This window comes from Poecilia mexicana, unplaced genomic scaffold (assembly GCF_051168715.1).
Source record: "Poecilia mexicana isolate PSO_F unplaced genomic scaffold, ASM5116871v1 scaffold_18, whole genome shotgun sequence".
NCBI lineage: Eukaryota > Metazoa > Chordata > Actinopteri > Cyprinodontiformes > Poeciliidae > Poecilia > Poecilia mexicana.
The window spans coordinates 23,473,151-23,501,057 of NW_028263387.1; the positions used below are offsets into that span (position 1 = coordinate 23,473,151).

The window sequence follows — 27,907 nt, forward strand, 5'->3', positions numbered from 1 at the left end:
ATATTCCCCCTAGATTAGCCACAGAGACTCTGGAGACATTTTACCTTTTAGAAGATTCACTGATTGAACATTAAACCACTTTATGCAGCTTCCTTCTTTCACTGGAACATAGAAACCATGAAAACTCACCAGTAGGAGGCGCCACATCCAGGAAGACGGTCCAGATGGGGTCAGAGGTCAAAGTGCGTCTCTTCCTGCCGGTTGCTTCTCTCTGGAAAACCCGACACTCGTATGTTCCCGTGTCGTTGGTCGTCACGTTGCTCAGAAGCAAAGACACGTCTCCGTCCTCCATCCGTCTGTCCTGCAGCTCCACCCGCTTCCTAAAAGATGGATGCTGGTTCTCTGGGTCCGGCTGCTCGTCTCTGAACAGGAGGACATATTCTGGTTCCAGGTCCGGTCGGGTCCACTGCACAACCACAGCAGGTTTGTTGTTGGGGAGTCGGCATGGCAGAGAGACGATCTGTCCAGGAACAGCTGAGATGTTTTTATGAACTACAGGACAGAGAAACAGAGCAGAAAGGTCAGAGGTCAGAGGGAACCGGTCCACTTCCAGCAGCAGCAGAGACCAAGGAGAGACACTGGACTCTGACCTGGACTGGATCAATGGATCTAACAAGGATTATTGGTGATTTATTGATAAATGTATTTTATTCAGTTGCTTTAAGGTTTAATCTGTTGGTTTAATCAGTTTAATATTTTTATATGTTCTAATATTGGTAAAGATTTCTTTAGAAAATCTTTCCATTCATATTGAGATGCTGAGAGTTAATCTGTTTTTGGTTCTCAGTTCATCAGCAGGAGATCCTTCCTACAACATCTGAAGAACAGCTAAGAAAAAAAACCCAATCCTGACAAACAGGCTGGTCTGAGACCAGTAAGAAACCAGTAAAAAAAAAAAAAAAAAAAACTAAAATCTCCTCTAAAATGAGCCGGTAGTGCAGAGACTTTGGTTTCTTATGGAAGCAAAACCAATCAGTCATATTTCTGTCATCAGATGACACTTTAAAGTAACACACTTCCACTTGAACTCATAACGCTATGCAGATAGGAAACCACAGGGAGGAAATGATACGGCACCCCTCACTGAATTCTTAATACAGTCACTAAAAGAAAACATGATCAGTTTGTGGGTTTCTCAAAAACGTTTGTTGTGGTTTGAAGACAGCAGGTGAATCTTCAGTTCCAGTTTAACTTTCTTCAAATGTTTTATAGTTTTCATGTTTTCATTATTTCAGCAACGTTTTCATCACCATCAACTTCCTCAGCCCAGTAATCTGTTTTCTTTCTTCTCTCAGTGGTGAGGAATCTGTCAGCAGTTTGAGTTTTGTTCTACATCTTATTCTACTTTTGATCAACTCTGGTTAATAATCTGACAAAAACTGAACTTAGTGATGTTAAAGAGAGATTTTTTAATGCACGTGTCATGTTAGACCTTAACTTTATGAATAAATGTTTTCTTCATGACTATAAAACTTTTTTTTGGTCCTATTAATACAACAAAGATTTCAAACATCTTAGAGATTAAAAGCTGATCAAAGGAAGTCCTTATTTCTTAAAAGGAAAAAAAAAACTACTAATGAGTCAAAGCCTCATCTGGATGCAAACCCCAATTTTGTCCACTGGACAAAAAACTGAAGAAATGAAAATGAGTGAACTATGTTCAAATCATTTGGAATGGTTTCTTAGTATGCAGTGGAAATTAAGCACAAAAATCTTCAAAATATCTCTATCATTAAAAAATCTTGTTTTGATCAACTGGAGTCACATAGAAACTATTAACTATGTTAGATTTGTCCTGCAAAGACAGTAAAGACTCAACTGTACCTGTCAGTGAAAAACATCCAGAAAGAAAAGAAGGAAAGATGAAAAACTGAAGAAAAGCCATGAAGACGGAGGATCAGTCCGGCTGCCAGGAGTTTACTGGCACATTAGTGTCAGTAGACACTGTAGTCAGTGTACACGACCCCTCCCCTCCCGTAGTCCACCACCCCTCCCCTCCCGTAGTCCGCACTGACGTCAGTGCGCACTGACGGCGTGGGAGCACCACGGAAAGCGTCATCTGGATATCTATGGCAAGCCATTTTAACATCAATTCGGTTTTGTCTGACTATCCGTAATTACATTAAAGATATCTAAAACTACATTTTGACTATCCGGAATTGTAATTTAGGATATCTACATTTACATTCTGATTAGTAAGAATAATAATTTGAGATATCTTTAATTATATTTTGACGAGTCAAAATTCCTTCAAAATATCTCAGTCAAAATTAAATTTTTAGATGTCTGAATTAATAATTGCGTGGAAGACCCTTTGTGGTGTCCAAACAGTTGCCTGCAGAATTTTGTTTCCTGCACAAAATTGTCAGTAAATGCCACAAATTAGAAAGAGCTTGAACAATGTTGGAAATGCGGAGATGGCAAAACTTCATAAACTATAAGACTGCTTCTGATATCTGCAAAGAATTTCCTGTTTATTCATTTCCAACGAACTGGATGCACTTGAAAACAGTTGGAAAAGCTAAAATTGCTGTTGTCAAAGAATTTTCAACATAAAAGTGGCTCATTTTCAAACATCTTTTTTCATTTTCTCTATTTTTCATTGTTTTATTAAACTTTCAAATTGCTACGTAAGTCAGGGACGTTTTGACTTGACAGAATACTAATTCAAGATATCAGTAATGTTATTCTGACTAGTCGGAATGTCAATTTAAGATCTTAAATAGAAAAACTGTGTAATTCAAGATATCTCTAATTTATTTAGAGATTTCTGAAAAGGAATTTTGACTAGTGAGAATTACAATTCAAGATATCTTTAATAAAGTTTTGTATAGTCATTATTTGTTTTTAAGATATCTATAATTTAGTTTTCACTAGTCAAAATTACTTATATTCTATCCAAAAATACATGTAAGACATCTTGAATTATGGAGTCATTAGATATATTTTTAATTAGACTTATGACTAGTCAAAACTAAAATCGAGATATCTTGAATTTACTTTATGACTTGGCATAAATTAACTGTAGATATCTGGAATGTGTATTTCAGATGGCCAGTAATTCATTTTAGATATCGTGAATTGAAATCTCCATATAAGTTGATGGTAAATCTGACGTCATTTCATCAAGTCAAATATAATTAGAGATATCTTAAATTACTAAAACATCTAGTCATAAAACAATTTGAGGTATCTGTAATGTAAGGGCGGTAAAGCCGAATTTATGTTAAAACGGCTTGCCATAAGAGTCATTTCCTGGTTAAAACTTTTTCTGCCTCTGAACCTTCGTGATACTTCAGTGTTGAAAGCTTATAATTTCAGAAACAGTTTCCTTATAAATTATAAACAAATTAAACATTTTCTGATTGTGAAATATGAAACACATTTCGTCGTTATAAACATATTGACACGTGAAGAATTTTAGGAAACTGCGTTGAATCTTCCTGCTTTAAAAGCCGTTGTGCCATAATAATATACATAATGACTGACTTTTGTATTTCATTCGTCTGTTGAAAGAAACGAAGCTGTGAACGTAAACAGGACTGATGGTGTCGCCACAGCTGCGCTTTGCGCCTCCAAATGCGGAACCAGGACACGACGGTGGCAAAACGAACCTTGTCTGAGTTTTAGACGAATGAGGCAGATTGGAAAACCGCGTTTAATACTAATAATAGGAGACAGAAAACATTCAGGTACCAGAAGGTTCAGAAAGGAAAACAAGTTACAGAAGATCAAATGTTATTTTTACAGATACAACTGGGAAATACACAACTTTGGGATTTAATTGTATGTTTATTCACAAGAAACGTGTACTTAAGTTAAATGTTTCATCCAAATAAAATATAAAATATAATAAATGTGGTGGGATGGCGTTCCACCCTCCCCCACTCTGTGTACCGGGTGCAGCAGGAAGCGCACCATTTATTGGTGGGCGGGCCGCTGCAAGGTGCATGCTGCGGTCTGCGGCTATACAACCAGGTCTGGGGCAGATATGGCCCTCGGCCCCTCGCTGACATGGCCCGGGAGTTCATGACGTCCATTCCGGGTCCTGGAGTCAGTTTTTAAGGACAGAGTTCCTGTAGAATGATGAGGACGATAAACGAGTTTCACTTAATTCCTCTAACGACGTTCCTGTTTTTATCTATTAGCTTGTTATTCTAACTCCTGGTTCTTAAAGTTTCTGTCCTGTTATTTAGCAGATTGTCTCAATAAACGACCAATAATTAAGTAAAACAGGTTTGTGCTGCTCACCTGATCGGCTGTGGACGAACCGTCTGCTCACCACTGATGTCGGCTGGCAGAAATGGCCGAACTGTGAACTAAACTTCCGTGTGTCTGAGGGCGAGGCGGCCTGATGTGGTTAAGGCTCCTAAACACGAACCAACAGCGTTTACAGCAGAGAGAAATATTGTGACTTTCTGTGTAGAGATCGCATGCAAATGATGGCTTTCTGTGTAGTGATCTCCTATTGGCTCGTGTTTTTTGGGAACCAATAGGATGTCACTACACAGAAAGTCCATATATTTTGCGAGGATGTGCCGTATATAAGGTTCCACCTCCACCTGCTGCTCAGTTCACTGTTTTGACCTGAACCTGTGAGCAGCAGCTGATCTCAGAGCAGGAGGAGAATCACAGCCAATCAGGTGAGCATCATGATGGTTACAGTTAATATAATATGTTGTAAAATAAAAGTTTAGATTTCCAGCAGTGCAGAAAAACTAATAGAAACTAATTAAACAGTGACAAAGTCTGAGGAAAGACCAGATATTTTAGTTGATCCTTGTATTGAGTGATTTTGTTTCTAATGTCCTGCTGCCTCCTCTCCTCTTCCTCTCTCAGGAGGAAGATGTTTCATTAATTTATTTTAGTAAAATGATTCATTTTAGATTTAATCCAAGAGCTAAATCTTTGGGATTAAATATTTTGGTCTTTTTCTCTCCGTGTTTCGACTGACTGGATATTTGTTGATGGTCACAAACACAAATGCAGCTGATTTTCTCCTAGAGGAAAGATTCTCTAAACAGCTTCAGCTTTATTTTTTTGTGACTCATTTATAAAGTTGTTATTAAAAATAGATATTTTTTATTTGTAAATAATTTATTAAACCTTTTGAACAAATTGATGTCACATTTAATTTGAAAAGTGTGAAAAATATGCAAAAAACTTAGTGAATTAAAAAAAAAATCTCAACAAACTATTTCCAGATTTCACTCACTGCTGTTTTCTCCTTGTGAATTATAACAGAATAATTTCAGTCTTTTTACAGCCTTGTTTTTCTTTTCCTCACCAGGAGCCAGTTGTTCCTCATATTGTTCCTGATGTCCTGCTGCCTCTCCTCCTCCTCTTCCTCTCTCAGGATGAAGATGATCTCCCTGCTGCTCCTCATCCTCAGCTCATGTCTCTGTGGTCAGTCTCCATCTTGTCTTTGTGACAGAAAGCTCTCTAGATGGAGCTGAAAGACTCCCATGTTCCAGTTCTCAGTGTGTCTGCTCCTCTCTTTCCCTCTCTGTCTCCTCAGCAGCAACATTTGTAGTGAATGTGACCCAGAGCAGCTATGAGGCAGAGGAGAACCACAGCATCACTCTGGAGTGGACCTTCACCACCAGGACTCAGGGAAACTGGAGGGATCTGTTCATTGACTGTGAATTTAGAACCTCAGTAAAGAACGTGACAATATACGTTCAGCGTGATCATGCTGAGCTTCCAGATTCTCAGGACGAACATTTTTCAGGACGAGTCCAGATTGACAAAGACGTCCTCAGAGAAGGACGAATCAGACTCCATGTGTCCAGACTGAGGACTGAAGACTCTGGTCTGTTTGTCTGTTATGTGAAAACTGAAGATGGTTCCAACAATGCAGAATGTCAACTCAATGTCTTTGGTGAGTTATTTGGTCAGACCTTTTTTAAAAATTTAAGGCAGTTTTATTCAGCGTTCTGGTCTTTGTTGAGTGGAAACTGTTTATTAGTGAAAAGCTTTAGCCTCTCTTTTTTAAAACTTATGTTTGATCACATCTCTAAGCACTAGAGTTCAGTAAGTTGACCTCACCATTGGTTCTAGACCAAATTCACATGGGAAGTCAGCTGGTCTAAAAGATGGAAACTGTGATTATCACCATACTGCTGAAGCCAAACGTGTAACATCTTAATTTTTATTTCATCATTGAAGTGAAACTGTGAAGGTAAGAAATGAAATTGGTACCAGAGATAAATTAGTTACAGTTTCTGTGCCAGCGCATATCATCATAAGAAACATATTTTGTATTTCTTCAATACTTGGCCCAGTTCCAGTTCTACAGGAACCTTTAGATTCATCCATTTGGCCTCATAAAGGACTGAACTCATGTGAGGATACATTTCCTGATTAAAGTAAAGTGTTAAGTGGATATTCTGCTGACAGCAAAACATGCAGAACTTCTATGTGCATCTTGAAGCAAATTAAACTCTCAGCCAAACAACCAATCAGAGTAAGGAGGAGGCTCTCAGTGCTGACAATCATCCTTTTGTACGTGCTGCTCACACCCTTCCCCTTGGTCTTGGCTGCAGCTCCTCCTCCACAGTGAAGCTGTCATGGTTCAGGTTTTGGTGAGGTGAGATGAGACGCAGGCAGGCCAGGATGAAGGTGAAAATGATGAATTTAATGATAAAGAGTCCACAGGGAAACAGACTTAGACGAGGGTGATACACGACGAGGATCCGACAAGGAACACTGACAACAGGTGGGACTAAATACACTGGGAGGGTAATCACAGGAACGACACACAGCTGGGATCAATCAAGACAACACAGAGACTCAGGGGAAAACAGGACTAGACAGACAGAAACTCGAACTCAAAACACAGAACCTAACAGAAGCCTTCTGTGAATGCGCTTTGAGTGCATAAATTTTAGAAATGTAAATAAAGCCTGTTTGACGTATTGCACCGCTACTCTAGTAAACCACGAATAGTTCAGAAACAATATGAAATGAGAAAAAAACTTTCATTAACTGATTAAGTCGTGTTTTAGATTGTTCTTCAAAAATTAATCCATCACGGCTGATGAGTGCACTTTTTACAGCAGACAGCCACTCCCCTCTCTTGCAGGTACTACGTACACCCCGCTAAATCTTTTAGGGCAGGGGTGTCAAACTCCAGTCCTCGAGGGCCGCTGTCCTGAAGTTTTTAGATGTGCCACAGGTACAAAACACTGGAATGAAATGGCTTAATTACCTCCTCCTTGTGTAGATCAGTTCTCCAGAGCCTTGCTAATGACCTAATTATTCTATTCAGGTGTGGTGCTGCAGAGGCACATCTAAAAGTTGCAGGACAGTGACCCTTGAGGACTGGAGTTTGACACCTGTGTTTTAGGGGTACGCAGTACCTGACCGTACCCCCTACTTTCACCCCTGCTTATAGCTCTAAGATGACTTAAGATTCAAATAATTAAATCAAAAAAGGATTTAAACCAACTGAATAACTGAAAAAAATACATTAATCAACAATAACAAGAATCCTTCTTAGATCTTTTGAAGCAGATTGTTTCTGATTCTAACAGTTCTTGATTTAAGGTCCAGATCCATTGATCCAGTCCAGGTCAGAGTCCAGTGTCTCTCCTTGGTCTCTGCTGCTGCTGGAAGTGGACCGGGTCACTCTGACCTCTGACCTTTCTGCTCTGTTTCTCTGTAGTCCATAAAAACATCTCAGCTGTTCCTGGACAGATCGTCTCTCTGCCATGCCGACTCCCCAACAACAAACCTGCTGTGGTTGTGCAGTGGACCCGACCGGACCTGGAACCAGAATATGTCCTCCTGTTCAGAGACGAGCAGCCGGACCCAGAGAACCAGCATCCATCTTTTAGGAAGCGGGTGGAGCTGCAGGACAGACGGATGGAGGACGGAGACGTGTCTTTGCTTCTGAGCAACGTGACGACCAACGACACGGGAACATACGAGTGTCGGGTTTTCCAGAGAGAAGCAACCGGCAGGAAGAGACGCACTTTGACCTCTGACCCCATCTGGACTGTCTTCCTGGATGTGGCGCCTCCTACTGGTGAGTTTTCATGGTTTCTATGTTCCAGTGAAAGAAGGAAGCTGCATAAAGTGGTTTAATGTTCAATCAGTGAATCTTCTTCAAGGTAAAATGTCTCCAGAGTCTCTGTGGCTAATCTAGGGGGAATATCCCTTTAAGGCCAGATGTGGTTCTGGTTCTGCAGTGAACCTGTCAGCCCAGATGTTTGTGTTTCTAAAGCTGCTGCAGAAGCAGCTGGTCTGAGAGCAGCAGATGAAGAGAAATGGATTCTGACCTTCAGCTCTGATTCTGTTTGACAGAAAACAAGGAGGGAAGAAAAGAAGATGGAAGCAGAAACAAACATGTTGGACTGATTGTTGGAGCCGTTCTGATGGTTTCACTGGTTACTGGGTTGGTTCTTCGTCTTTATTTAATGAAGCAGAAGATGAACAGATCACCAGACCCACAGTGAGGGTTGTGGTTGTTCCAGTTCAGATCCCCAACCTTCATCCTCAGGGTCCAACGTCCTCCATGATTTAAATGTGACCTTCAGCTCTAATGATTGTAATAATTGTATTATTTCCTCTGCAGCCCATCAGGTTCTGCAGGAGTTTTAATCTCTGGATCATTTATGTCCTAAAGCTGCAGGACTTTGAGGACCAGGTTGGGGTCACTGATCCAGTTGACCTCAGTTTGGTTTCTGCAGCTGTTACAGTTTATATCTTGATGCAGAGAAAGTGAATTTCTGTATTTTGAACAAATCAATTTAAAGAAGCAGGAACACATTTATTAAACATGAATGCACAAAAAAGGTTTTGGAGCTTAAGAATTAATAATTTTAATACTTTAATTTGTACAAAAAGAATGAGAAGTCTACACTGTTTTTATTTTTCAACATACCATCGAATTAAACATTTATGGGTATACATGAAATCTAAGACTATGATATATTATTTTTGTTTTTTTATTTAATCTATAACTGTTTAAAATGGTTATATCTGTATAAAATGTTGTTATATCCTAACATTGTGCCCTCTTTCTCTTTCTGCGAATCGAATTATTCTTGAATATTTTTGCGTAGTAGATCATGTCTGAACATTATCTTTTGGGTTTATTTCTAAAGGAAATTTTGTTGCACACGATTTTGTAAAAAGTGTGTTTTCAATCTTATTGTATTCTTATTGCTTTTTCTGAAGTGTGATTATCGGCTGCAGTGTATTTTTATAGCTTTTATTCCCAGATCTATGCAAAGTAGAATAAATACAGAATATGCAGGAATTTCAGATCTAAAATATGTCTTATTTTTCCAAGAACTGCAGTAAATATTATATAGTTTATGAGATTTTGTGGTTTAAGATTACACCAAGAATATACTATATATGTTTATTTTCAGTTATAATTTCCACATTAAATTGTAGTTTATTCCTTCCAAACAATATAAACTTTGTTTTTCTCAGGTTTATAATTTATTTCCGTAAGTTTGTGTCTTCAGTCCTAATTGGATTGTTGAATTACTGATCACATCAACATTTAAACTATTCTCAATAATAATTTAATTTCTGTATATTTATATTTTGTTGCTGAGCTAATAAAAAAATTAAACTTTTGCTTGTTGCTCTTTGTTTTCTGTTTTTCAAACTTTTCTCTCAGTTGGATCTTTATCTGTAAAGTTAAATAAATAAACAGGAAGTAGAAACATAGAATCTGATAAAAGATCCTCAATTAATGCACTAAAAAAATCCATTAAAACCAGAAAAGTTACTGAACTATTTCATGTTTCTTGATTCTGTTTCATGTAAAGTGAAGATCACTGAGTGAAGCATCAGGATGAAGCTGCTGATCAACTGATCAGATCAATATTTAATAATCAGAAATAAACACATTTCATTAAAGGAAACTTTTCTAAATCTGTGTTTTCACATCAGAACTGAATAAAGACAGAAAGGAGAAAAACTAACTTTCACTGATGAGCAGCTTTTAGTCAGAGCTTAGAGCGCCACCATGTGGACAAAGAGAAACATTTCAGCTTCTCAGTTGTGTTTTAGCTTCTTTCAGATCCTGTTGATAAAGAAGCTGAAGGATGAAGGTGGTTCATACTGGTGGATTATAAACATCTGATGTTTGTTTCTAAAATGTCTCCAGATTTTTTTCAGCCTCCACCTGAGCTCAGCAGCTCCTCCTCTTCCTCTGTGTTTCTCTACAGCTTCACATCAAACTTTTTATCCTCCATCTTCTTCTTCTGATGATTTCTCCTCCAATCAAAGCAGCTTCAGCTTCAACATCTGGATCCAGGATGAGGAATTAAAGAGTTAATAAATGTTGGATGTTCAGGTCAGCCTGTGATTAAATGTAACTGAATCATCAGAGACGTTCAGTAAAGATGTTCAGGAGAAACAACTAAAGAATCAGAAACTCTGACATTTGCTCCAAACTGATGGCATAAAGACTTTTTTCCATCCAGACTCGTTTCCACTCAGTGATTCTCCTCTGATCTCAGAGTTTTCCTCGTTTCCAGGCAGATTGTGTCTCTTCACATGTTTCAGGTTCAGCTGCAGAGTTTAAATCACTGAAACTGACTTTGTTCCTTTGAGCAAATTAAACTTTAGAAACTCTAAACTGACCTGGATGAATCTATTGTACAGTTTTAAGAAAATGTGAAGAATTAAAACTGAGACAGATTTAGAAGTGAAAATATTTATTTCCATGATTATATAAAAATATATCAGAAAAACCCTAAACCAATGAATGACAGAATCTATTTATATTCACATCATATTTATAAAATGTTGGCATTATTTACAACTATGAACATTCAACATTTACACTTTAAGTAGGAAAGTGCATAAAAACAAGCAGCAGATTTCAGGAAAGTTTTAACAGCAACTTTAGAAATAAAAGGACATTTAAAATTAGTCCTGACGTCTTTAGACAGAAATATTATTTCTTCATTGATGTTGTTACAATGATTGACTTGGTAAACTTTATTTTTTTGTGAATAGAGTTTTATATCAGTGTTTTCAGAGTCCAGCTCTTGTTTCTCAGAGAAACTCAACATCTGATTGATTGTAAACAGATTTCCTTTTTAGTTATTTTAGAAACACTACACTAATATAAAAAATAAATAATGACAGTAAGAGCTAAAAGTCCCAGTGAAACATGAACACCGATTCTTCCTCGTCTGTCTGGTTGTAGATTCTCAGTCGGAGGTTGAAGCTGATCAGCAGCTGCTGGAGAGAAAAGGAGAAACTTCAGTTCAGACCTGGAATCAGATGGATGTCAGCAAGAAACAGAAGCAGGAAAACAGATTTTACCAGTAACGTTGAGTCGACATCTTCCAGAGTTGAATCCATCTTCAGTTTTCACGTCACACAGATACAGACCAGAGTCTTCAGTCCTCAGTCTGGACACATGGAGTCTGATTCGTCCTTCTCTGAGGACGTCTTTGTCACTCTGGACTCGTCCTGAAAACTGATCATGCTGAGAACCTGGAAACTCAACTCCATCATGAATCTGATACAGAACCAGTCCTCTAGGTGGAGCTAGAAATTCACAAAGGATAAACATTGAGGACAGAGAGGAGTCTGGTTCGGTGGTGAAGGTCCACTCCAGAGTGATGCTGTGGTTCTCCTCTGCCTCATAGCTGCTCTGGGTCACATTCACTACAAATGTTGCTGCTGAGGAGACAGAGAGGGAAAGAGAGGAGCAGACACACTGAGAACTGGAACATGGGAGTCTTTCAGCTCCATCTAGAGAGCTTTCTGTCACAAAGACAAGATGGAGACTGACCACAGAGACATGAGCTGAGGATGAGGAGCAGCAGGGAGATCATCTTCATCCTGAGAGAGGAAGAGAAGGAGGAGAGGCAGCAGGACATTAATAATCATCAGTCACATTATGAGGAACATCTACAGTCTGACTTTTAGATTCATCAGGTAGAAACTCCTCAACTTTCTAGTTTTGTGATAATGATTAAAATTTCTTTGAATCTGTTATGGTAAAACATTTCCCCCCGTTAAGCTCAGTGTCAGGGTCAGTAGGTCAGTCCACCATGTTTTTATGTAAAAAAAATAGTTACAAAAATTCTTACATGCACAAGCAGATGTCATAATATGGAAATAATAGTGAGACTAACAGGACGACCCACTTTGTGCCTCGTCCACCTCAATGGATCACTATAACCTAATTTAATCATCTTTACTGTCTCAATTACTGGTGTATAAAATCCTGCTTAACATGACGGTTGGAGGAAGTAAAGTCTGGTGACCCACCAGTTTATAATCCAGTGTTTCTCAACCCTGGTCCTCACCGCCCTCCTGTCCTGCCTGTTTTAGTTGCTTCCCTTCTGCCACACACCTAAATTGTATCTCTGGGTGACTAACTGGCTTCTGCAGTACTTGATGGTCATGCAATCATTTGAATCAGCTGTGCTGGAGTGGAGGCACATTGAGAAACACTGTTTTAGTAAAACATGTAAAAAATAAAAACAGCACTACTGCCACCTTGTGGGCATAAATAACTACAATACAGCAGCAGAGCAGAAACTTCTTTATATTTATGGAGGCTAATTTAATCTGTCAGGATTCAGGAGATTAATTATCACTAATCATCAACTTGAAAATCTGCAGGAGTTATTTTATTCTTTCTCTATTAATCACAAAGATACAAACTAAAGCTGAACAATCCCATAATCCACTGCTTCTGTGATCTGTGAAGTGTTCATTAATTGAAAAACATTTAAGGTTAAATTATTTGTTTCAATTTATCAAAAGAAAAAATAATTCAGCAATAAAATAAAACAAATCTCTAAATTAATTAAAATGTCTCATATTTCAGGTTTTGAGTCAAATGGAAAAATCAAATTAAAATACTCAGAATGCAGAAGAAAATTTCTGTTTAGTTATTACATTATTATTGCAGCATGAATTATGTTAATTTGTGCATAATCCTTAGTGTGTTTATTTATTATTCTTTATATAAAAGAGATTAAACCTTTTCAAAAGTTAAGCCAATTTCAGATGAAACAGAGATATTGATTATCTAAGTTTAGCTAAAACTTATTAATTTCTGTCTATTCAGACCCATAACTGAATATTCATCATAGAGGAGACTAAATGGTTTATTCAATAAAACCCGAATTAAATTAATGAATTTGTTCATTAAAATATTCATGTAGTCTCATTAACATAAACTTTTTACTGTTTTTCTTTATTTTAGTGCTTCAGTTTCTGTTATATGGAGGTTCATGTGTCACTGAAAGCCAGAAAATCATATTTAAAGAATCAGCTCAGATCAGACTGTTGCTACATAGGTTTAAGTTGAAGAAAAAGATAGATCTGTTGATATAGATCTGCTTCTTCAAGTCTATCTCAGTTTTTTTCAAGACTTTATCAAGATTTTTATTCATTAATATTTTCATTTTCACGTTTGTACTCATCTCTTGTTATTTCATATTAAACAACCTCCATATATTATCACCAGTTAATCTGAAACCTTGTGAACTAAAAGAGCAGTGATGCCTTTAAGGACACCCAGGTCAAACTGATTCCATGAGAAACAAAACGACTGAACTTCTTACCTTAAGTTTTAATAGAATAGTTGTTGGGACACATCTGATGTTAATACTGTTAATACTTTATTTTTTCTCTGTTATTTTTATTGTAATCTGTCCCATTTGTCTCCACGAATTAAACATCCAAGGGTACCTAAACGCATCCTGGGTCTTTGACCCTCCTTTTTTTAACGTTTTCATTTCAGGTTCCTCTTGTGATTTTTTGAGTGATTTTTGAGAAGTGGGACAAAATGGGTTTAAATATTTTAAATTATTCCTCAAGCTTATGTATATAAATATGACAAATAATGTTTTGGAAATGTAAAGGTGCTAAGGTACAGGCTCCCAGTTGAAACATTTCTTTTGAAAATTACATTTTTATTGAACCTGACCTAGAAGTTTGTCATCACCATCTGACAAAAATAAATATAAAATACTTTTTAATGAACCAATTAGTGATATTTTTACTCAGTTTTACAAATGCTTCTCAAGAAACAAAATAAATATTTAAAACCAAAAACACCACAAAGTCGATCTGATGGAGTTGACACAGAACTGAAGGTGGTGACAAACTAGTGAATAAAATGAAAAACTTGATACATGTGAAGTAAACCCCAAACTTTTTCCTGTGAGGGCCACATAACTTCCCTTCTCTGGTGGGGGGCCGGAGTCAGTTTGTAACAGAAAAAGTGTGACGATTGCAGGAGTGCCTAAATGTAAAAATGTATTGTTTCCCAGAAAGCACAATCAAATAACCCTCTCTGGGTTCTTCACAGAACAAAAGTCAGGAAATAAATAATAACACTATTAATGAAATAAATAATAACCAAATAACCTTCCCTGGGTTCTTCCCAAAATAAATCCAGGAAGGATTATAGTCCGTAATTTCCCAAACTATGAGCCGCACCGGACTATAAGCCACAACCCCAAAGTTGTTTAAAAAAAACAAAAACAAAAAAAAAAAACAGTAAGCATACACATATAAGCCTCAGATATCTCTGCTGCTCCAGGTTTTCCACAGCGATGCAGCAGAGGGGGGCAGACAACTAAAATTTGAGTCATAACAGGTCAATTAAATATCACATTTATTAGGGTTTAAAAAGGAAAAGTTGCCAAGTTTAGATTTACCTGAATTGATTACGGTAGTTTCCGAACGATAACTGTAACAGTAAAAGTGCCGATCCTTCGTGTCCTAGCATGTGCTAAATGGAAATGCACAGTGACCCTCTTTAGATTTCAACGGCAGCTTGCATCCATTATTGTTGCACTATTGCCATCTACTGGATCCTAATATAAATACCTCAAATCCTCAGGGTCCCAATATTATTTAAAATATATATATATTTTTCCCCTCAATGCTATTTAATTGATTAACAACATTCTCAAATTTTAATTCCTTATTAAAACCTAATTCCGTTTTAATGGGCGCCTTCTTTTATTTCCAATTTTGACTTACAAAGATTCACTTCCTGCTATAGAGCCCCATGGTGGTTGAAGAAAAATCCACATACAAGCAGCTTATAGTCCGGAAAATACGGTACAGTATATGAATCTCTCTGATATTGTTCAGGGGGCCGGACCAAATGCGGAGGCGGGCCGTAGTTTGGGGACCTCTGCACTAAAACAGCGTTAGCTAATCTACCTCCTTTATTTGAACATTTTTTTATAATGTTTTAGCTTCTTTTCACCACCAGATGGCGTAGTAACTTTTGTAACTTATGCAATTGTTGAGGACAAAGTCCATTAGTTTCAGTATCAATGTGAATGAACAAGTGTCATGACAGAGCCTCTGAAAAAGTTGAGACGATATTTTGGATCTTTATGACTTTTCTGGAGTGAAATCTGACCCAGTGGAAAATATTTAATTGTCACCCTGGAAACTGGAAGAATAAAAGATACTAATTTTTTTTTATATAAATGGTGAATGGTTGCCAATGTGTGCAGGCGTCTCAGCAGCTGTCAGCTCTTCCTGCCGTCTGACTGGCCTTGGACTGATGAAGTTTGGGAATGCACCTATAATTTCAGATCTGCTGTTCAAACCAGAGAGAGAACAGGTTTGATCACTGAGATCTGAATGAGCCAACATCAACAATATGGAGGTCTGCTGATTTCTTTTAGATCTTTTTCAGCTCTCACTGAGGAAGATGAAGAAGAAGATGAGTCTGCTTAGTTGTATATCAAACATGATGCTCTGTAAGGAAGAAGCTCAAAAGCTTAGAAATGCAGTTCTGAGGAGGAGCTGCGTCTTGAAGGCGGGGCTAGGTACCACCAAGGTGTTTTGCCCAGCTGAATGGTTGCCATGAAGATTAAAGTATTTCACAAACATACACGACAGAATCAAGGCAACACTCCAGGTATGCTTTGTGATGAGGAAATAACATTATAGAATGTAAAGCTGAAAAAAGTAAATTTTACATATAACAGACAAAAAAGAAATAACAAAATAACAGTACTAAAAATTTATTTCAAATAAGAACAATGTGAACAATTGAGTTCCAAAACATAACAAAATATTAAGTGCAAGGAAATGACACAGTAACAGAAAAGTAAAAAATATAAATATGAACATAAATTTCCAAAAGCATACAGAAATATACAAGCAGAGCTGGGTAGTAACTAGTGTTGGGAATGAATAATGCTGTGTTTTCCTCTCTCTTAGCATTTTACATGCCCACACATACACACACATGCAAAGCTAAGGTTAAAGGAAATGACACACTAGGGAACGCCTTCTTTAGGACAGTTTATAAACCGTTAGATGCCATTTTGATGTGGTCTCAAAAAAAAGGAAAAACTTGTCAATGGACAAATTATGCATTTTAGCTTTAATACATAGAATTTATGAATTCAACTCATTGACTCTTCTTGAACTTCACAGATTAAATGGAGAAAGGATAATTCTCCAACACTGTTACATTTACACAGATGAATGTATTTGAGGAACTTTTCGAAAAGAGAAATGTACTTTTTGGAGTGTTCACTGTACTTTTTTACTTTTACTTCAATAATTTTATCAGAAAGTTTTGCTACTCTTACTTGAGTACAATTTCTACGTACCCTAAAATACCAGGACTCAAACCTGTGAGGTTTGCATTAAGGAAGGACAAAGGCCTCCGTACAAGGGTTATGCTTTACCTCTGCGCCACCACAGCAGCCTGTACAATCTATTCTTGCCTGCTTTATGCAGGCAACATCTGAAGTACAGCTGTTGCTAATGCAACATGACACTGACTGATAATCCCTCTATAATTCAGCAGCCTGAGATTACAATTTGATTACCTAATAATCTCAATTGTAATCAGAAGAGTTTCCATCCAAGCACTTAATCTCAAAAATGATCAGCTAGGTGAGATTATGACCCAGCTTCATCTCCTTTGCATCAGACTTTTGATTATTTTTGCATCAGACTTTTGAGTTTTTGCTCCCTTCACCTGTGGAATTCACAGAACACTGACATTAACTCAAATTAAGCAATAAAACATAAAATTTACACATTTAAAAAAAGAATAATCCAAACCTGATTTGGTCTGACTTGAAGATGACCAGAATTCCAGCAATGACTGCAGCTAGAGATGGTACAAATATGGCTGCTTTAATTCCAAAATGCAGTGGATTTATACCTGAAAAAAGGGCATAAAAATCCATTTGTAGCACATTTTTGTCAAATGCAAAATGTGGAAGGAAACAAACATTCATGTTCTGAAACCTTTTCACATTTTTTCTTGATATCACAAAGTGTTTTGACAGGATACTAAATAAAAGGAAAATTATAGATTATTTTAGACATTTTAGGCAAATAAAAATCTGAGAAGAGTAAGTGTACTCAGAACTCTCTGAAAATACTCTAACCCTACAGATTGACATCTGCCGTTTCAAAGGCTCAAAAATTTGTTTGGGAAAATTAGTGAAAAAACATTAATTTTGCTTGATTTAATCCATTACTTGAAGATTGAATAAGCACGTAACGACTGAAAATTCTCCAGTCAGATAATTAATGAATTACCATTCATGGTAACTGGAGGAGTTAGTGAGATCTACAGTTAAGGAGGATCTGTCAAGAAAACTGTATTGCTAAAACTATTGGCTCCGTTATCTGTAAAGTGTCTGTGACAGCTGTCCCTACTGTCACACAGAGACGTTGAATGGTAATCATTTTCTGTTTATCCTTAAAATTTGTTTACATATTAGTGAATAGTTTAGATTTTCATTTTAGAAATTAGCCTGACTCTTTGCAGTGCACACATTTAGTTAACTTAATCTGTCAGTTGTTGATGTTTTTGTTATATGCAACAGATTAATTTCTTCTTGTTTTAAGTTACCAGTTTCCTTTGGAGCTGCTGCTGACTGCTTTCCTTATATGGCTGGCAAACCTCAGTGGGTCATCCCATTTGTTTGCCAGGGGAAGGGGAAATTTGGTTATTTCTTTAATGTTTCTTCTTTTTGGCAGTTAGTTTAGTTCTAATAGTATTTATTTTATTTAAAGATTTAGTATTGTGTTGAACAGTATTTGTTTAAGTTCTTGGGTGTTAAATTACCCCTTGTGTGTGTCAGCCGTCTGATCAGCCACTATTTAAGTTCCCCTCATTCTTGTTTGTTAGGTCAGTTTGTGCTCGAGTTCTTTGTGTTACTACCAGAGTTGTAGTTTATTGGTGACCTCTGTTTTGGGCCCAATTCTTCATTTTTGAATTATTTTTTGACTTTCTGTAATAAATTACCAATATCTTTTGGAATCCATTCAGTGTCTCTCTCGCTGGTCTGTGTAAAATCCTCACAGTCACTGACATGATTTAAAAAGATGAACTCCTGTGCTTTCATTCTGTGTACACAAAAGCTTTTGCTAATAAATATTTCTCACAGAATACTATAAAGTATTCTGTGAGAATACTTTATAGTATTCTATACTTTATAGTAAATGCAGAGGGTCACTGTGTAGTAATTGGATCAATGCCTGTGCCATCTTGTGACGTAATCAGGGTAAGTCAAACCTCAAACAACTAAGGCTGGATACACAGAAGGGGAGGATGTTGTGAACAATTTCCGTGAAGATTTGAGTGATTGATCTGCAGTTTTAGAGGAAAAAGCTATGGAGTGATGTAGAAGAGGGACATGATTCTACTGAAGGACTGCAGTAATATTTTGTGAGCCATATAGTTGAGGAAGCAGCAATGGCTCCAACAATTCTGGGGAGGAAAGATCCCACAGTAAACAGAAAAGGGTTGAAGTTGGACAACTATTGCCTCCAAATCACTAAATGGTAATAAGTAGAGATGTGCTGATAAAGTTTTTTTCCTGCTGATTCCGATTCCAATCACCCAAGAGGGCCGATCACCGATACCGATCACATAATTATTATTTTTTATTATCATAAACACTACTGGTTACATTATGTGGAAAAAGGAACCATGAATTCACCTTAATTTAGACAAAAACTTGTTTTTAATAACTTTTCTAAGAAAAAACAAAACAGGCATTGTGCAAATTGTACTGCTATAGGTAATACTATCTTTAACAGACTGATAACATATGAAGGCTCTGAAGAGGCTAAATAATGCAAAGAACCAAAATAAAACCTCTCAACATTGCCAAAAAGTTCAAGTATAAAACTTAACATTCAAAGGCAAAAACAGGTTCCATTACAATAAACAATCCAGAGTTACTGAATGAAAACTTCCTGTTAGCATGGCGGCTAGCTGATTACTGCTAGTTCTGATTGGCTGTTTCTGACTGAGCGGAGTAATTATGCAGATCAGGGAGGAGATCGATTATTTTTTTAGAGATTATCTGTCTCATGTTAGGAAAACTAAAGTTTTAATGCATATGTAAAATGTATTTATAACTACTGTTACAGTTTCTTGAGTCTGTCTGACACAGCTATCAAAAGCATCATAATTTTAAAGGCTTTTAAAGTCTTTGGTCCAAGACTGATACCAGCACAAAATTTACTGCTAGTGCATTTTATATGCAACATTGTATGCAACAGTCCGCATGCAATTCAGCATGCAGACTGTTTTTTTATCATTTAATTATTTTTTTTAAATTATTAGTTTTAGATACTGAAATATCTCTCCCCATGAGCAACAGTCTAAAGCAACATGCAAAATGTACTTAAAGCAATCCAGACTTCTCAAAAATCTTATGTAGTTGCATTTCATTCAAGCTGCAGTATGGAACTTTAATAAAAAATATGTTTTCTCCATTTTTGTTAAAGCTGTCACCATGTTGTGAAAATTTGCTATGAGACAGATAATTTGTGAAAAAAAAACAATCTCCTCCACCTCCTCCCTGAACTACTGTTGTTAGCTAAAGTAATGTGCCATTCTGACCAAAACAACCAATCGGAGCCAGGGGGAGGGTCTTAGCACTGTTCATTCACTCACTGCTAAATGTGCTAATGGTGGAGAAACAACTTATTGTTACAGGAAAACTGTTTGTCGTCATTGGTAGCTATGCTAACTAGACGGAGCATTCACAGTTTCAATCTGCACAGCTCTGTGCTATGCTAGTTGCAGCATGGCACAAATCGAGGGGGAGGAAGGATGAGCAGCCACATGAGATTGCGATTGACAGCACTAAAACCCACCTCCTACATCTGATTGGTTGTTTCTAGCACTGGGAGAAGGCAGAGGAAATACTTTTTTCACAAATTATCTCTCATGCCACACCGTCACAACACAATGACAGTTCAAGCAAATATGTAAAAAAAAATATTTATATAAAAGTGACATACCGCAGCTTTCTCTTAGGAGAGGATGGGTCAGGAGGGACGTGGCAACAAATATATGCAATTTAAACGCAAGCCAAGGTAAAACTGTGTGGACTGGCTGCAGTCCAGACAGTCGGCTGTTTTTTTTATTATTATCATGCCAATAAAGTTATGGTATGTAATGCAGCTTGGCCATTCAGGAGATGGAAACTGAAACTTTGAAGGCCTGCTGGGGAAAAAAAAAAAAAAAAAAAAAAAAAAAAAAAAAAAAAACAGTGGCCAGAGGCTCTGCCATAGATACAGCTGTGAATCTCGCACTTTATGGTACATGTTCACATTATTTATTGACTGTATATCAAATATATTTTAAATTTAATTGAAGATATGACATAATACAATATATAATATTCAATAAAATACAAAGACTTAAATCTTATTGTACAGACTGGGTCATCAAATCACGACGTTGCCTGTAGGAATTTTTAATGTCCCAAAGGTGTCAGTATTCAGTGACACAGTATCGACAAAGTTTTGCTATGGGTTGAAATGATACATGACACCTTATCTATTCACCACTACTAGGCAGTATAGTAACTGCCACAGTCGTCCTCGTCTCGTACTGTCTGCTGCTGAAAACAGCTTAGCGTCAAGCACGCTAAGCAGGAACCAACCATTTAACGCAGAACAGTGCAAATATAGATGTGTGCTATTTGGTCTGAGAGGGGTAACATTTAATTATTACTGCTAAAAACAATTTTAAAAAACAAAGTAACAGTACTTGACAGGGCCCTGATTTTTTTCTATTTCTGTAAAAAAAAAAGAAAAATCTTTTTTTGTGGGGCCCCCCTGTGGTGAAGGACCCTTAGAATTGTCATCAATTTTCCCCCTATACCGCGCCCCTGCCTCAGGCTAAGTTAAACCACAACTCTTTGCCCTCCGTCTTCACCTAGTGCAACTCCCACATGCAACTTTGCGTATCCTCACCATGGATACATTTCTTGTCTTTAGAGGGACTCGCACACAAAACTCCCAAGTGTTAAAAAATATTTGAAAAAAAAAAAAAAAAAAAACAAGAATAACCATAATAAAAATACAGAAAGCTCATCCACCCATCCATTTTCTGTACACCCTAGTGGGGCGAGGAGGGGTGCTGATGCCTATCTCCAGTGAACGTTTTGGGTGAGAGGTTGCCAGTCTGTTGCAGGTCAACACAGAGACAGATAGGACAAACAACAACACCTACAGAGAATTTGGAGAGGCCAATTAACCTGACAGCCATGTTTTTAGACTGTGGGAGGAAGCCAGAGAACCCACCATGCACAGGGAGAATACGCAAACACCATGCAGAAAGACCGGGGCCGGGAATTGAACCCAGAACCTTCTTGCTGCAAGGCAACAGCTCTACCAACTGTGCAGCCCCCTAGAGAGAAATTATTTGTTTGTAAATACGGTGGATTCAAGTACAACCTGACAGCAGAAAAAGAAACAAAAGAAACTGTCTGCCCTTTGTCACTGGTTGCCCTGGTTACCCACCACCATCTTGCTGTTTTTGTGTCAAGTCCCTCTAAAAATAACACAAAAGTATCAGTGGTGAGGAAGGGTGCAGGTGTAAAACCTTAACAGGTTTTTTCCGAAACCTGGAAATTTCATAAAAAATGGAATTCATATTTAACATTTAAAGGACAAATAAAATACAATAATTTCTACCTATTTTGGTCAAAATTATCTGTTATTTTGGAATTTCACGCCATTCTAGTTCAATTTTCCGGCCAGATTAAATAAATAGAGGTACTAGTTTTCAAAAAGTATTGCAGTATTTGGTTACCCTCATTTCTAATGAAAATAATGTGAAAACCAGGTACCAGGATAAATGAACATACTTCAGTCATCAAGGCAGGTGGTATTCAAAGCCATCAGAAATTAAAAGTGCTGCAGGTTGAAGAGAAGTTTGGTGCACTGTACTGCACAAAAAAATGTTTACCTTTGATGTCGACACAACTTTCCGTGTATTCAGTCTTAGTCGTTTGTGGTTCGACTTACCCTGATTACATCACAAAATGGCAATGGCGTTTTGACCCAGACAGAAACCACAAACAGAAACGGCAACACTGTGCAATGCGATGGAATTTATAGTATTCTATTTATTCATAAAGGTTTCTGTGTACACATAATGAAACCATAGTAATTTATGTTTATCATCTCAGTGACACATTCAAATCTAGCAGATAAGACCTCCTTTTATCAGGCAAAGGAGATGAACCCAATCCCTGATTAACGCCACAATTCTCCATAAAACTTTAGACTTGATTCAATGTATTTAGGCAACTGTCTAACCCAGTTACTGGACAGAGAGATTATTCATATTCCCAGAACACCCTACTGCTATAAAGCATAGTAGTGTTGTGCTTTATGCCATTGCTTTCAAAGCTTTGTAAAGCTTGAATGGCATCTTCTTGGCCACGGGAAGCATGTTTCATCCAACGGTAGAATATCAATTCATTCAGCATTCACTGACCCCAGTTACTCTGGTATTTATATTGCCTACCAATTCAAACACAATTTGCTGGCATACTTTGTAGAATACCAAATAACAGTTGGCTTTTCCTCACTAAGATTTTGCAGTCATCAGAATTCCCTTTTTCACTTTATCATAAACCATGAGGAGACACAGCAAACTTGTGGAAGTAGGTGTCCTGATCAACTGAGATAAAATTACTTTATGGTCCACACCCAAGACAGATAAACTCCTAATTAATCCATAACAAATTTCTTTCATGTGATCTCAAATTCATTCCTTAATAACCTGTTCATTCCAACCCCACTTTAAGTTAACACTAGGACTACCAACAATACCCAAAATGGGACTCTTCCTCTAGGTACCAGAGAGGGGCCACGTTGGCCCTCCAAGAGAGGGTGTGAAGAGGCGGTTTTGTTGTGTAAATAAGGCCATTACTGACGCACCACAAGAGGGGGGGGGGGGGCAAAGCTGAACTCTGCTGTGGTAGGGACAGATACAGGAAATCTTTCCTGCCTCATGCCATCTCACTCTACAATAAAAGTTAAATCATTGTTCTGCACTAATCAGCACAATTTTGCACAACTGCACATTTGCGGTACATATATTTACAATAAGCGTGAATTGGAGCAAAAACTGGTCCGGTGAGTTTGGCTCTCCCTCCCCCTGCTGGTCCCTCAGGCTATGGTCACATCTACAGGGATGCTAATTAGACCCTTGAGAGTCGTCAGTTTGGCCACATTTGGATGCTAATAACCCAGTTTGGCCCTCTCTCGGTAGTTCTAGGAAGATACCCAATTTGGCCCCTCTTGGTAGAGATAGAAATTTTTCAAAATCCTGGTAGTCCTAGTTTAAGACATGTTGGTGGCAGCATAATCCAAGCATCAAAGAAGAAGAGGCACACTTTATATTCTAGATGTACAATGCCGTTAGAAATGTCCCCAAAAGCCTTGGAGTTGTAACTAACTAAAGACAAATGAATGTCATGCTGTTCAAGTTTTTATTTTTTAAATTCTTAAGATTCTTTCTTTTTCAATTCACTTCACAAAGAATTGTCAGTAAAATGCATTGAGATTTTGAAACGTCAAAATGAGAAAAAGCTTTAGGGAGTGAAAGATTTGTGTTTTCATCAGGACAGACATTGACATTAATGCATACTTTTTAATTGTATCTTATGATACATTGCAAGGCTACCCATGCAAAATTGTTTTCAAAAATGTGTTAATTTCTTGCACTGACCAGGTTCTAATGAACTTCATATTAGAAGTTACCGTGGCAACAGTGACTCACCTTTAGGAACTCCAAGTTCAGGTTTGGGTGTGTTCAGAGACAAAGAAATGTCTCTGTGACGGGTTTTGGTCACGTTCAGGACAAAGTTTACTGGAGGAGAAAATACCATAGTGATGACGAACAAATGATAAACTGAAGAGGTTTAAAGAGTCGGATGCAATGAGTGAGATCTGCTGAATTACCAGACGTCTGCTCCCATTTCCTCAACACCTGGTCATAAGCAGCCAGGTCACAGCGGTAACGTCCAGAGTCTTCAGCCCTCAGTCTGGACAGTCTGAGTCGTCCTTCTCTCCCGTCGCTCTGAACCCGTCCTGAAAACTGTCCATCCTGAGACTCTGGGACCTCAGCTCCGTTTATCCCTCGATACAGGACTTTAGGAGGACTCAGCAGGAGAAAGCAGATCAGCTTGGTGAGGGTCGTGTTGGTCTGGGTCAGGCTGTCCCAGCCGAGGGTGAAGTTGCCTCCCTCCTCCGTTTCATCAACAGGTGGGGGTGTTTCACCAGTGAATGTCCCTGCAGAGGGTAGGGAGACATTATGAGGCAATTGTCTCTTTTTGCAATGCCATAGATCTATTTTTTTTTTTAATGTGGAAACTCACCATCAACAATAGAGGTCAGGTGTAGAAGGATAAGGAATAACATTTTCTCATTGTTAGAAGAAATTCACATCTGGAGCACTAAAAAAAGAATATCTCAGGGTTTAAATTTTGTAGCTTAAAATTTGTACTCAAGAATAACAAGAATAAAAAGTTCTGCAAAAATGTACGTAGTTTTCAACTGAAAAAACATACAGATTTTTTTATTCTATCCAGATTCATATTGTTGAAATTAAAGAAACATTTAAGAGATGCCTTGTTTTCTTAAGAGATGCCAGTTATTTGCATAATTGGCCCAGGCATTTTGGACCAGCTTGGCCCACCCCATTCCATAATGCACAATTTACAAAGACATTCTGGATTATACGAAAACAGTATTTCAGTCAGATGTCCAGATTATGTACATTTTATTAAGTCGAGAGAACAGCATTTATAAGGGTAAGTAAGTGGTCTTCTTCAGCTGAGTAACATCTGTTGTAGCCAACATCAACTATCCATAATAGATGGTGACCAGACCTCTGAGGGAAAGTCCCCATTTTAGAAGTCATGTCCCCAGAAACGTCCAATTAATTTTTTGAATAAACAGTGAGGAAAGACAGGTTCCTGCTGTTATACTTGATTTTATTGTTTAAACATGAATTCATATGTTAACTATAACTGTTCTATATTCTTAATTTATGTTTGATAAAATTAATTCTTCAAGCTAAAAATGCCCCCAGTTTTAATCTCTGAAATGTGGTCACCTTATGTTAACAGTGATTCTAGTTTCCACAAAACACTGAAGTAAAGGGAAAAAAGTGTCTCATTTGATTGGATGAGGAAATAACCAAAGGGCCACTGTGTCTAGGGCCATTAGTTGGAAAACAAACTGTTGCACTGCCTTTTTTAGGTTGAATGTATCATCTTGGCATAACCACAGGAAGTAATGAGGTAATTAGCAGAAATCTCAGGAACTTGATTGCACTTCAAGATGCCTAACTAGGTCAGTTATAGAAAATAAAAAGAAACTCCATAATTATGTCTTAAACTATGATTAATACATTAAAAAATTATGAAAAACATCAGAGAAGAACATATGGGTATAACTAAAGGATTTATTTTAGCAGTGCAAGTGTGTGAATCAGTTCATTTCAACACTGCAGTTCACTAAAGATTAAAAAACAAGATTCTTACAGAGAAACAAAATATTGTCTACTTTGGATTGATATTAGTTTATTTTAATGGAAACATGCACTCTCTTTGACAGGTATTTGTTTGTGTGTGTGTCATGTCTATCCATGTACATCAGGGGTGTCAAAGTCAAATGGATGGAGGGCCAAATAAAAAATTTAGCTACAAGCCGAGGGCCGGACTGATCGAATGTTCATTGAAATGTTTTTAAATGACTCATATAGTCTAGTGAACCTAATTGAACCTACTGAAAACCTAACAAATATATTCCAATATGATCAGATAAATAAAGCAATATTTTCTTATGGCTCTGTCAGTAATCTTTAATTTTCAACAGACACAACTGAAATATTTTTAAAATATAATTGGATTGAAATACAATAAAATAAAGTGCAAAAATCTATTAATCCACATATGTCAGAGTCAAGGCATTTAGATGTGTCGCCGGCGACACATCTAAATTTGCAGTACCGTAATTCCGCCACACGTAGCGCTAAGTGGAAAAATTCCAACGGTTTCTGAAAGGGGAGACGTTGCACTTTCCAGCAAGTATCGGGTTAATACGGTAACTTCGCAGCTGCAGCTGCAGAGAGTGTAATTAATCCGGGGGGCACTCGTTTAATAGACGGTATATTTCGGCAATAACTTGGTGGATATTGAAAGTTCCGGTTGTTATGGATACATGGGTAAGTACATCATCTCACAGAACATTTAAAGAACTACTTACAGTTCAAATAAGGAAGATATTTTTTTTCAGACGGGGTGCCGGCTTGCTGCGGTCTGCGGGCCGGTTCTAATAATAAATCAAGATCATCCCAGGGGCCGTAAAAAACCTTCTCGCGGGCCGGATGTGGCCCGCGGGCCTTGACTCTGACATATGTGATGTACATAGTGAACAAACTGGAACAACAAGTTTTTATAGCGGTTATGGGACTTTAAAGATTCTTCAAACACCATAGAAACACTGGGGCTCCCATGGCATCTTATATTATTCTATCTGGCTCAATTAGTCATGATTAAACACCACATTATTCACGTTATTAGATGTACAAATGTAATAGGGTTAAAATGGCTGACGAACAAGGAAGTGGCTTGTAAAGTTTAAATAGACCGACTCCTGACTTTCCCTGTGAACGTTCCCGTTCACATAATCCTTCTAAAACGCTCTCAGTATGTACTTACTGAACATTGCGTTAAACCCGCTCCACTAGTAATGAGCAGAGCACTGCAGTCTCCGCCCTCTTGTCATTTCCTCCTCCAAACTTTTTCCTACCTCTGAACCTTCGTCGTTCTCCAGTGTTGAAAACTTTTAATGGAATTTTGGGGGTCGTTTTTCACGAATTACGTCGCCATGGTAACTCCGAATCCCAATAAAAATAATCCTGAATTCGGACACACCCAATAGCTCCCTTCTCGAGATCGAGCAGCATGTTTTGATACCACTTTTGTGGGGGTGCACGCAGCGGTACGAGCCGCATTAACGGTAACGGAATAAAATTAAATAAAGAAACGTTCTATTAGGTGTAGAATAATATGTGCCTGCCATGCATTACATAGGGAAGAGCAATGACTGTCACTGCTCTTCCCTATGTAATGCTATGGGTAGGCCCCAACTAGAAGCAGTTAGTAAAATAAGTACGGAGTACCCCGGTGTTCGCAATGACAACTCTGCAGATCCTCACTCATCCTTACCTTTCAGATTTTACTCAGTGGGCGAAAGGAGGTGCTAAAAAAACAACGTGCAGGAAAGTTATTCCACGACGGCTGTAACATTAAATCCTTCCACGGAGAGCGTCGTAAAGCTCAGCGTAGTGGGTACGTAATGAAGCACACGTACAGACGCGACTTGGACGAACCACAGCGCCTTAAAAGAAGCGTGATACTAGCAACTGCGCGTTCTGCATCTGCTTATTTAAGCGGGCCGCATCACTCCGTCTGCGATCCTTCCGCCAGTTTTTTCGGCGAAGCGGTGACCGGACCTGCGACGAAAATGCAGCTGCCACGACCCGGTTTTATTTGACGCTTTTACAAAAACTAAAGTAATTTACACTCGATAAGGCTTCACTCCTTCTCACAAGACACGATACAAACGGCAAATG

The 27,907-nt window shown here is 37.8% G+C and overlaps 4 protein-coding genes and 1 long non-coding RNA gene across 7 annotated transcripts in view; 1 reads left to right on the forward strand and 4 right to left on the reverse strand.

Annotated features, from left to right (window-relative positions):
* Nucleotides 1–27,907, reverse strand: part of LOC148154238 (coxsackievirus and adenovirus receptor homolog) — an 88,160-nt gene that overhangs the window by 643 nt on the left and 59,610 nt on the right. The window contains exons 1-2 of one of the 2 annotated variants that reach the window (XM_088015158.1): nucleotides 1,825–1,890; nucleotides 130–492 (exon numbers count right to left, since the gene is read on the reverse strand). In XM_088015158.1, coding sequence (XP_087871284.1) covers nucleotides 130–492; nucleotides 1,825–1,885 — 424 coding nt within the window. In that variant the 5' untranslated portion in view covers nucleotides 1,886–1,890. Of the gene's footprint in view, nucleotides 1–129; nucleotides 493–1,824; nucleotides 1,891–27,907 lie in introns of those variants that run through there. The other variant, XM_088015157.1, reaches the window with a different exon arrangement.
* Nucleotides 3,641–4,409, reverse strand: LOC148154239 (uncharacterized). Its single transcript, XR_015765974.1, has 2 exons — nucleotides 4,252–4,409; nucleotides 3,641–4,076 (listed from the first exon to the last, which is right to left on the reverse strand). It is a non-coding gene; the product is annotated as an uncharacterized LOC148154239 (long non-coding RNA).
* Nucleotides 5,296–9,884, forward strand: LOC148154240 (uncharacterized). Of its 2 annotated transcripts, none has more exons than XM_088015106.1 (4): nucleotides 5,296–5,406; nucleotides 5,519–5,881; nucleotides 7,667–8,029; nucleotides 8,308–9,884. In XM_088015106.1, the coding sequence occupies exons 1-4, from the start codon at nucleotides 5,319–5,321 to the stop codon at nucleotides 8,457–8,459; spliced, it is 966 nt and encodes a 321-aa protein (XP_087871232.1). In that variant the 5' UTR covers nucleotides 5,296–5,318; the 3' UTR covers nucleotides 8,460–9,884. The 2 variants fall into 2 exon arrangements, with proteins under 2 accessions (XP_087871232.1, XP_087871233.1); XM_088015107.1 differs by having other exon boundaries at nucleotides 5,304–5,406; nucleotides 5,522–5,881.
* LOC148154241 (CD276 antigen-like) lies at nucleotides 10,666–11,830 on the reverse strand. Its single transcript, XM_088015163.1, has 3 exons — nucleotides 11,774–11,830; nucleotides 11,299–11,661; nucleotides 10,666–11,214 (listed from the first exon to the last, which is right to left on the reverse strand). Exons 1-3 carry the CDS (start codon nucleotides 11,820–11,822, stop codon nucleotides 11,093–11,095), a joined length of 534 nt encoding a protein of 177 aa, XP_087871289.1. The 5' UTR covers nucleotides 11,823–11,830; the 3' UTR covers nucleotides 10,666–11,092.
* Nucleotides 15,980–27,673, reverse strand: LOC148154242 (uncharacterized). Its single transcript, XM_088015161.1, has 6 exons — nucleotides 27,501–27,673; nucleotides 24,642–24,719; nucleotides 24,226–24,555; nucleotides 24,044–24,133; nucleotides 17,053–17,155; nucleotides 15,980–16,966 (listed from the first exon to the last, which is right to left on the reverse strand). Exons 2-6 carry the CDS (start codon nucleotides 24,682–24,684, stop codon nucleotides 16,963–16,965), a joined length of 570 nt encoding a protein of 189 aa, XP_087871287.1. The 5' UTR covers nucleotides 24,685–24,719; nucleotides 27,501–27,673; the 3' UTR covers nucleotides 15,980–16,962.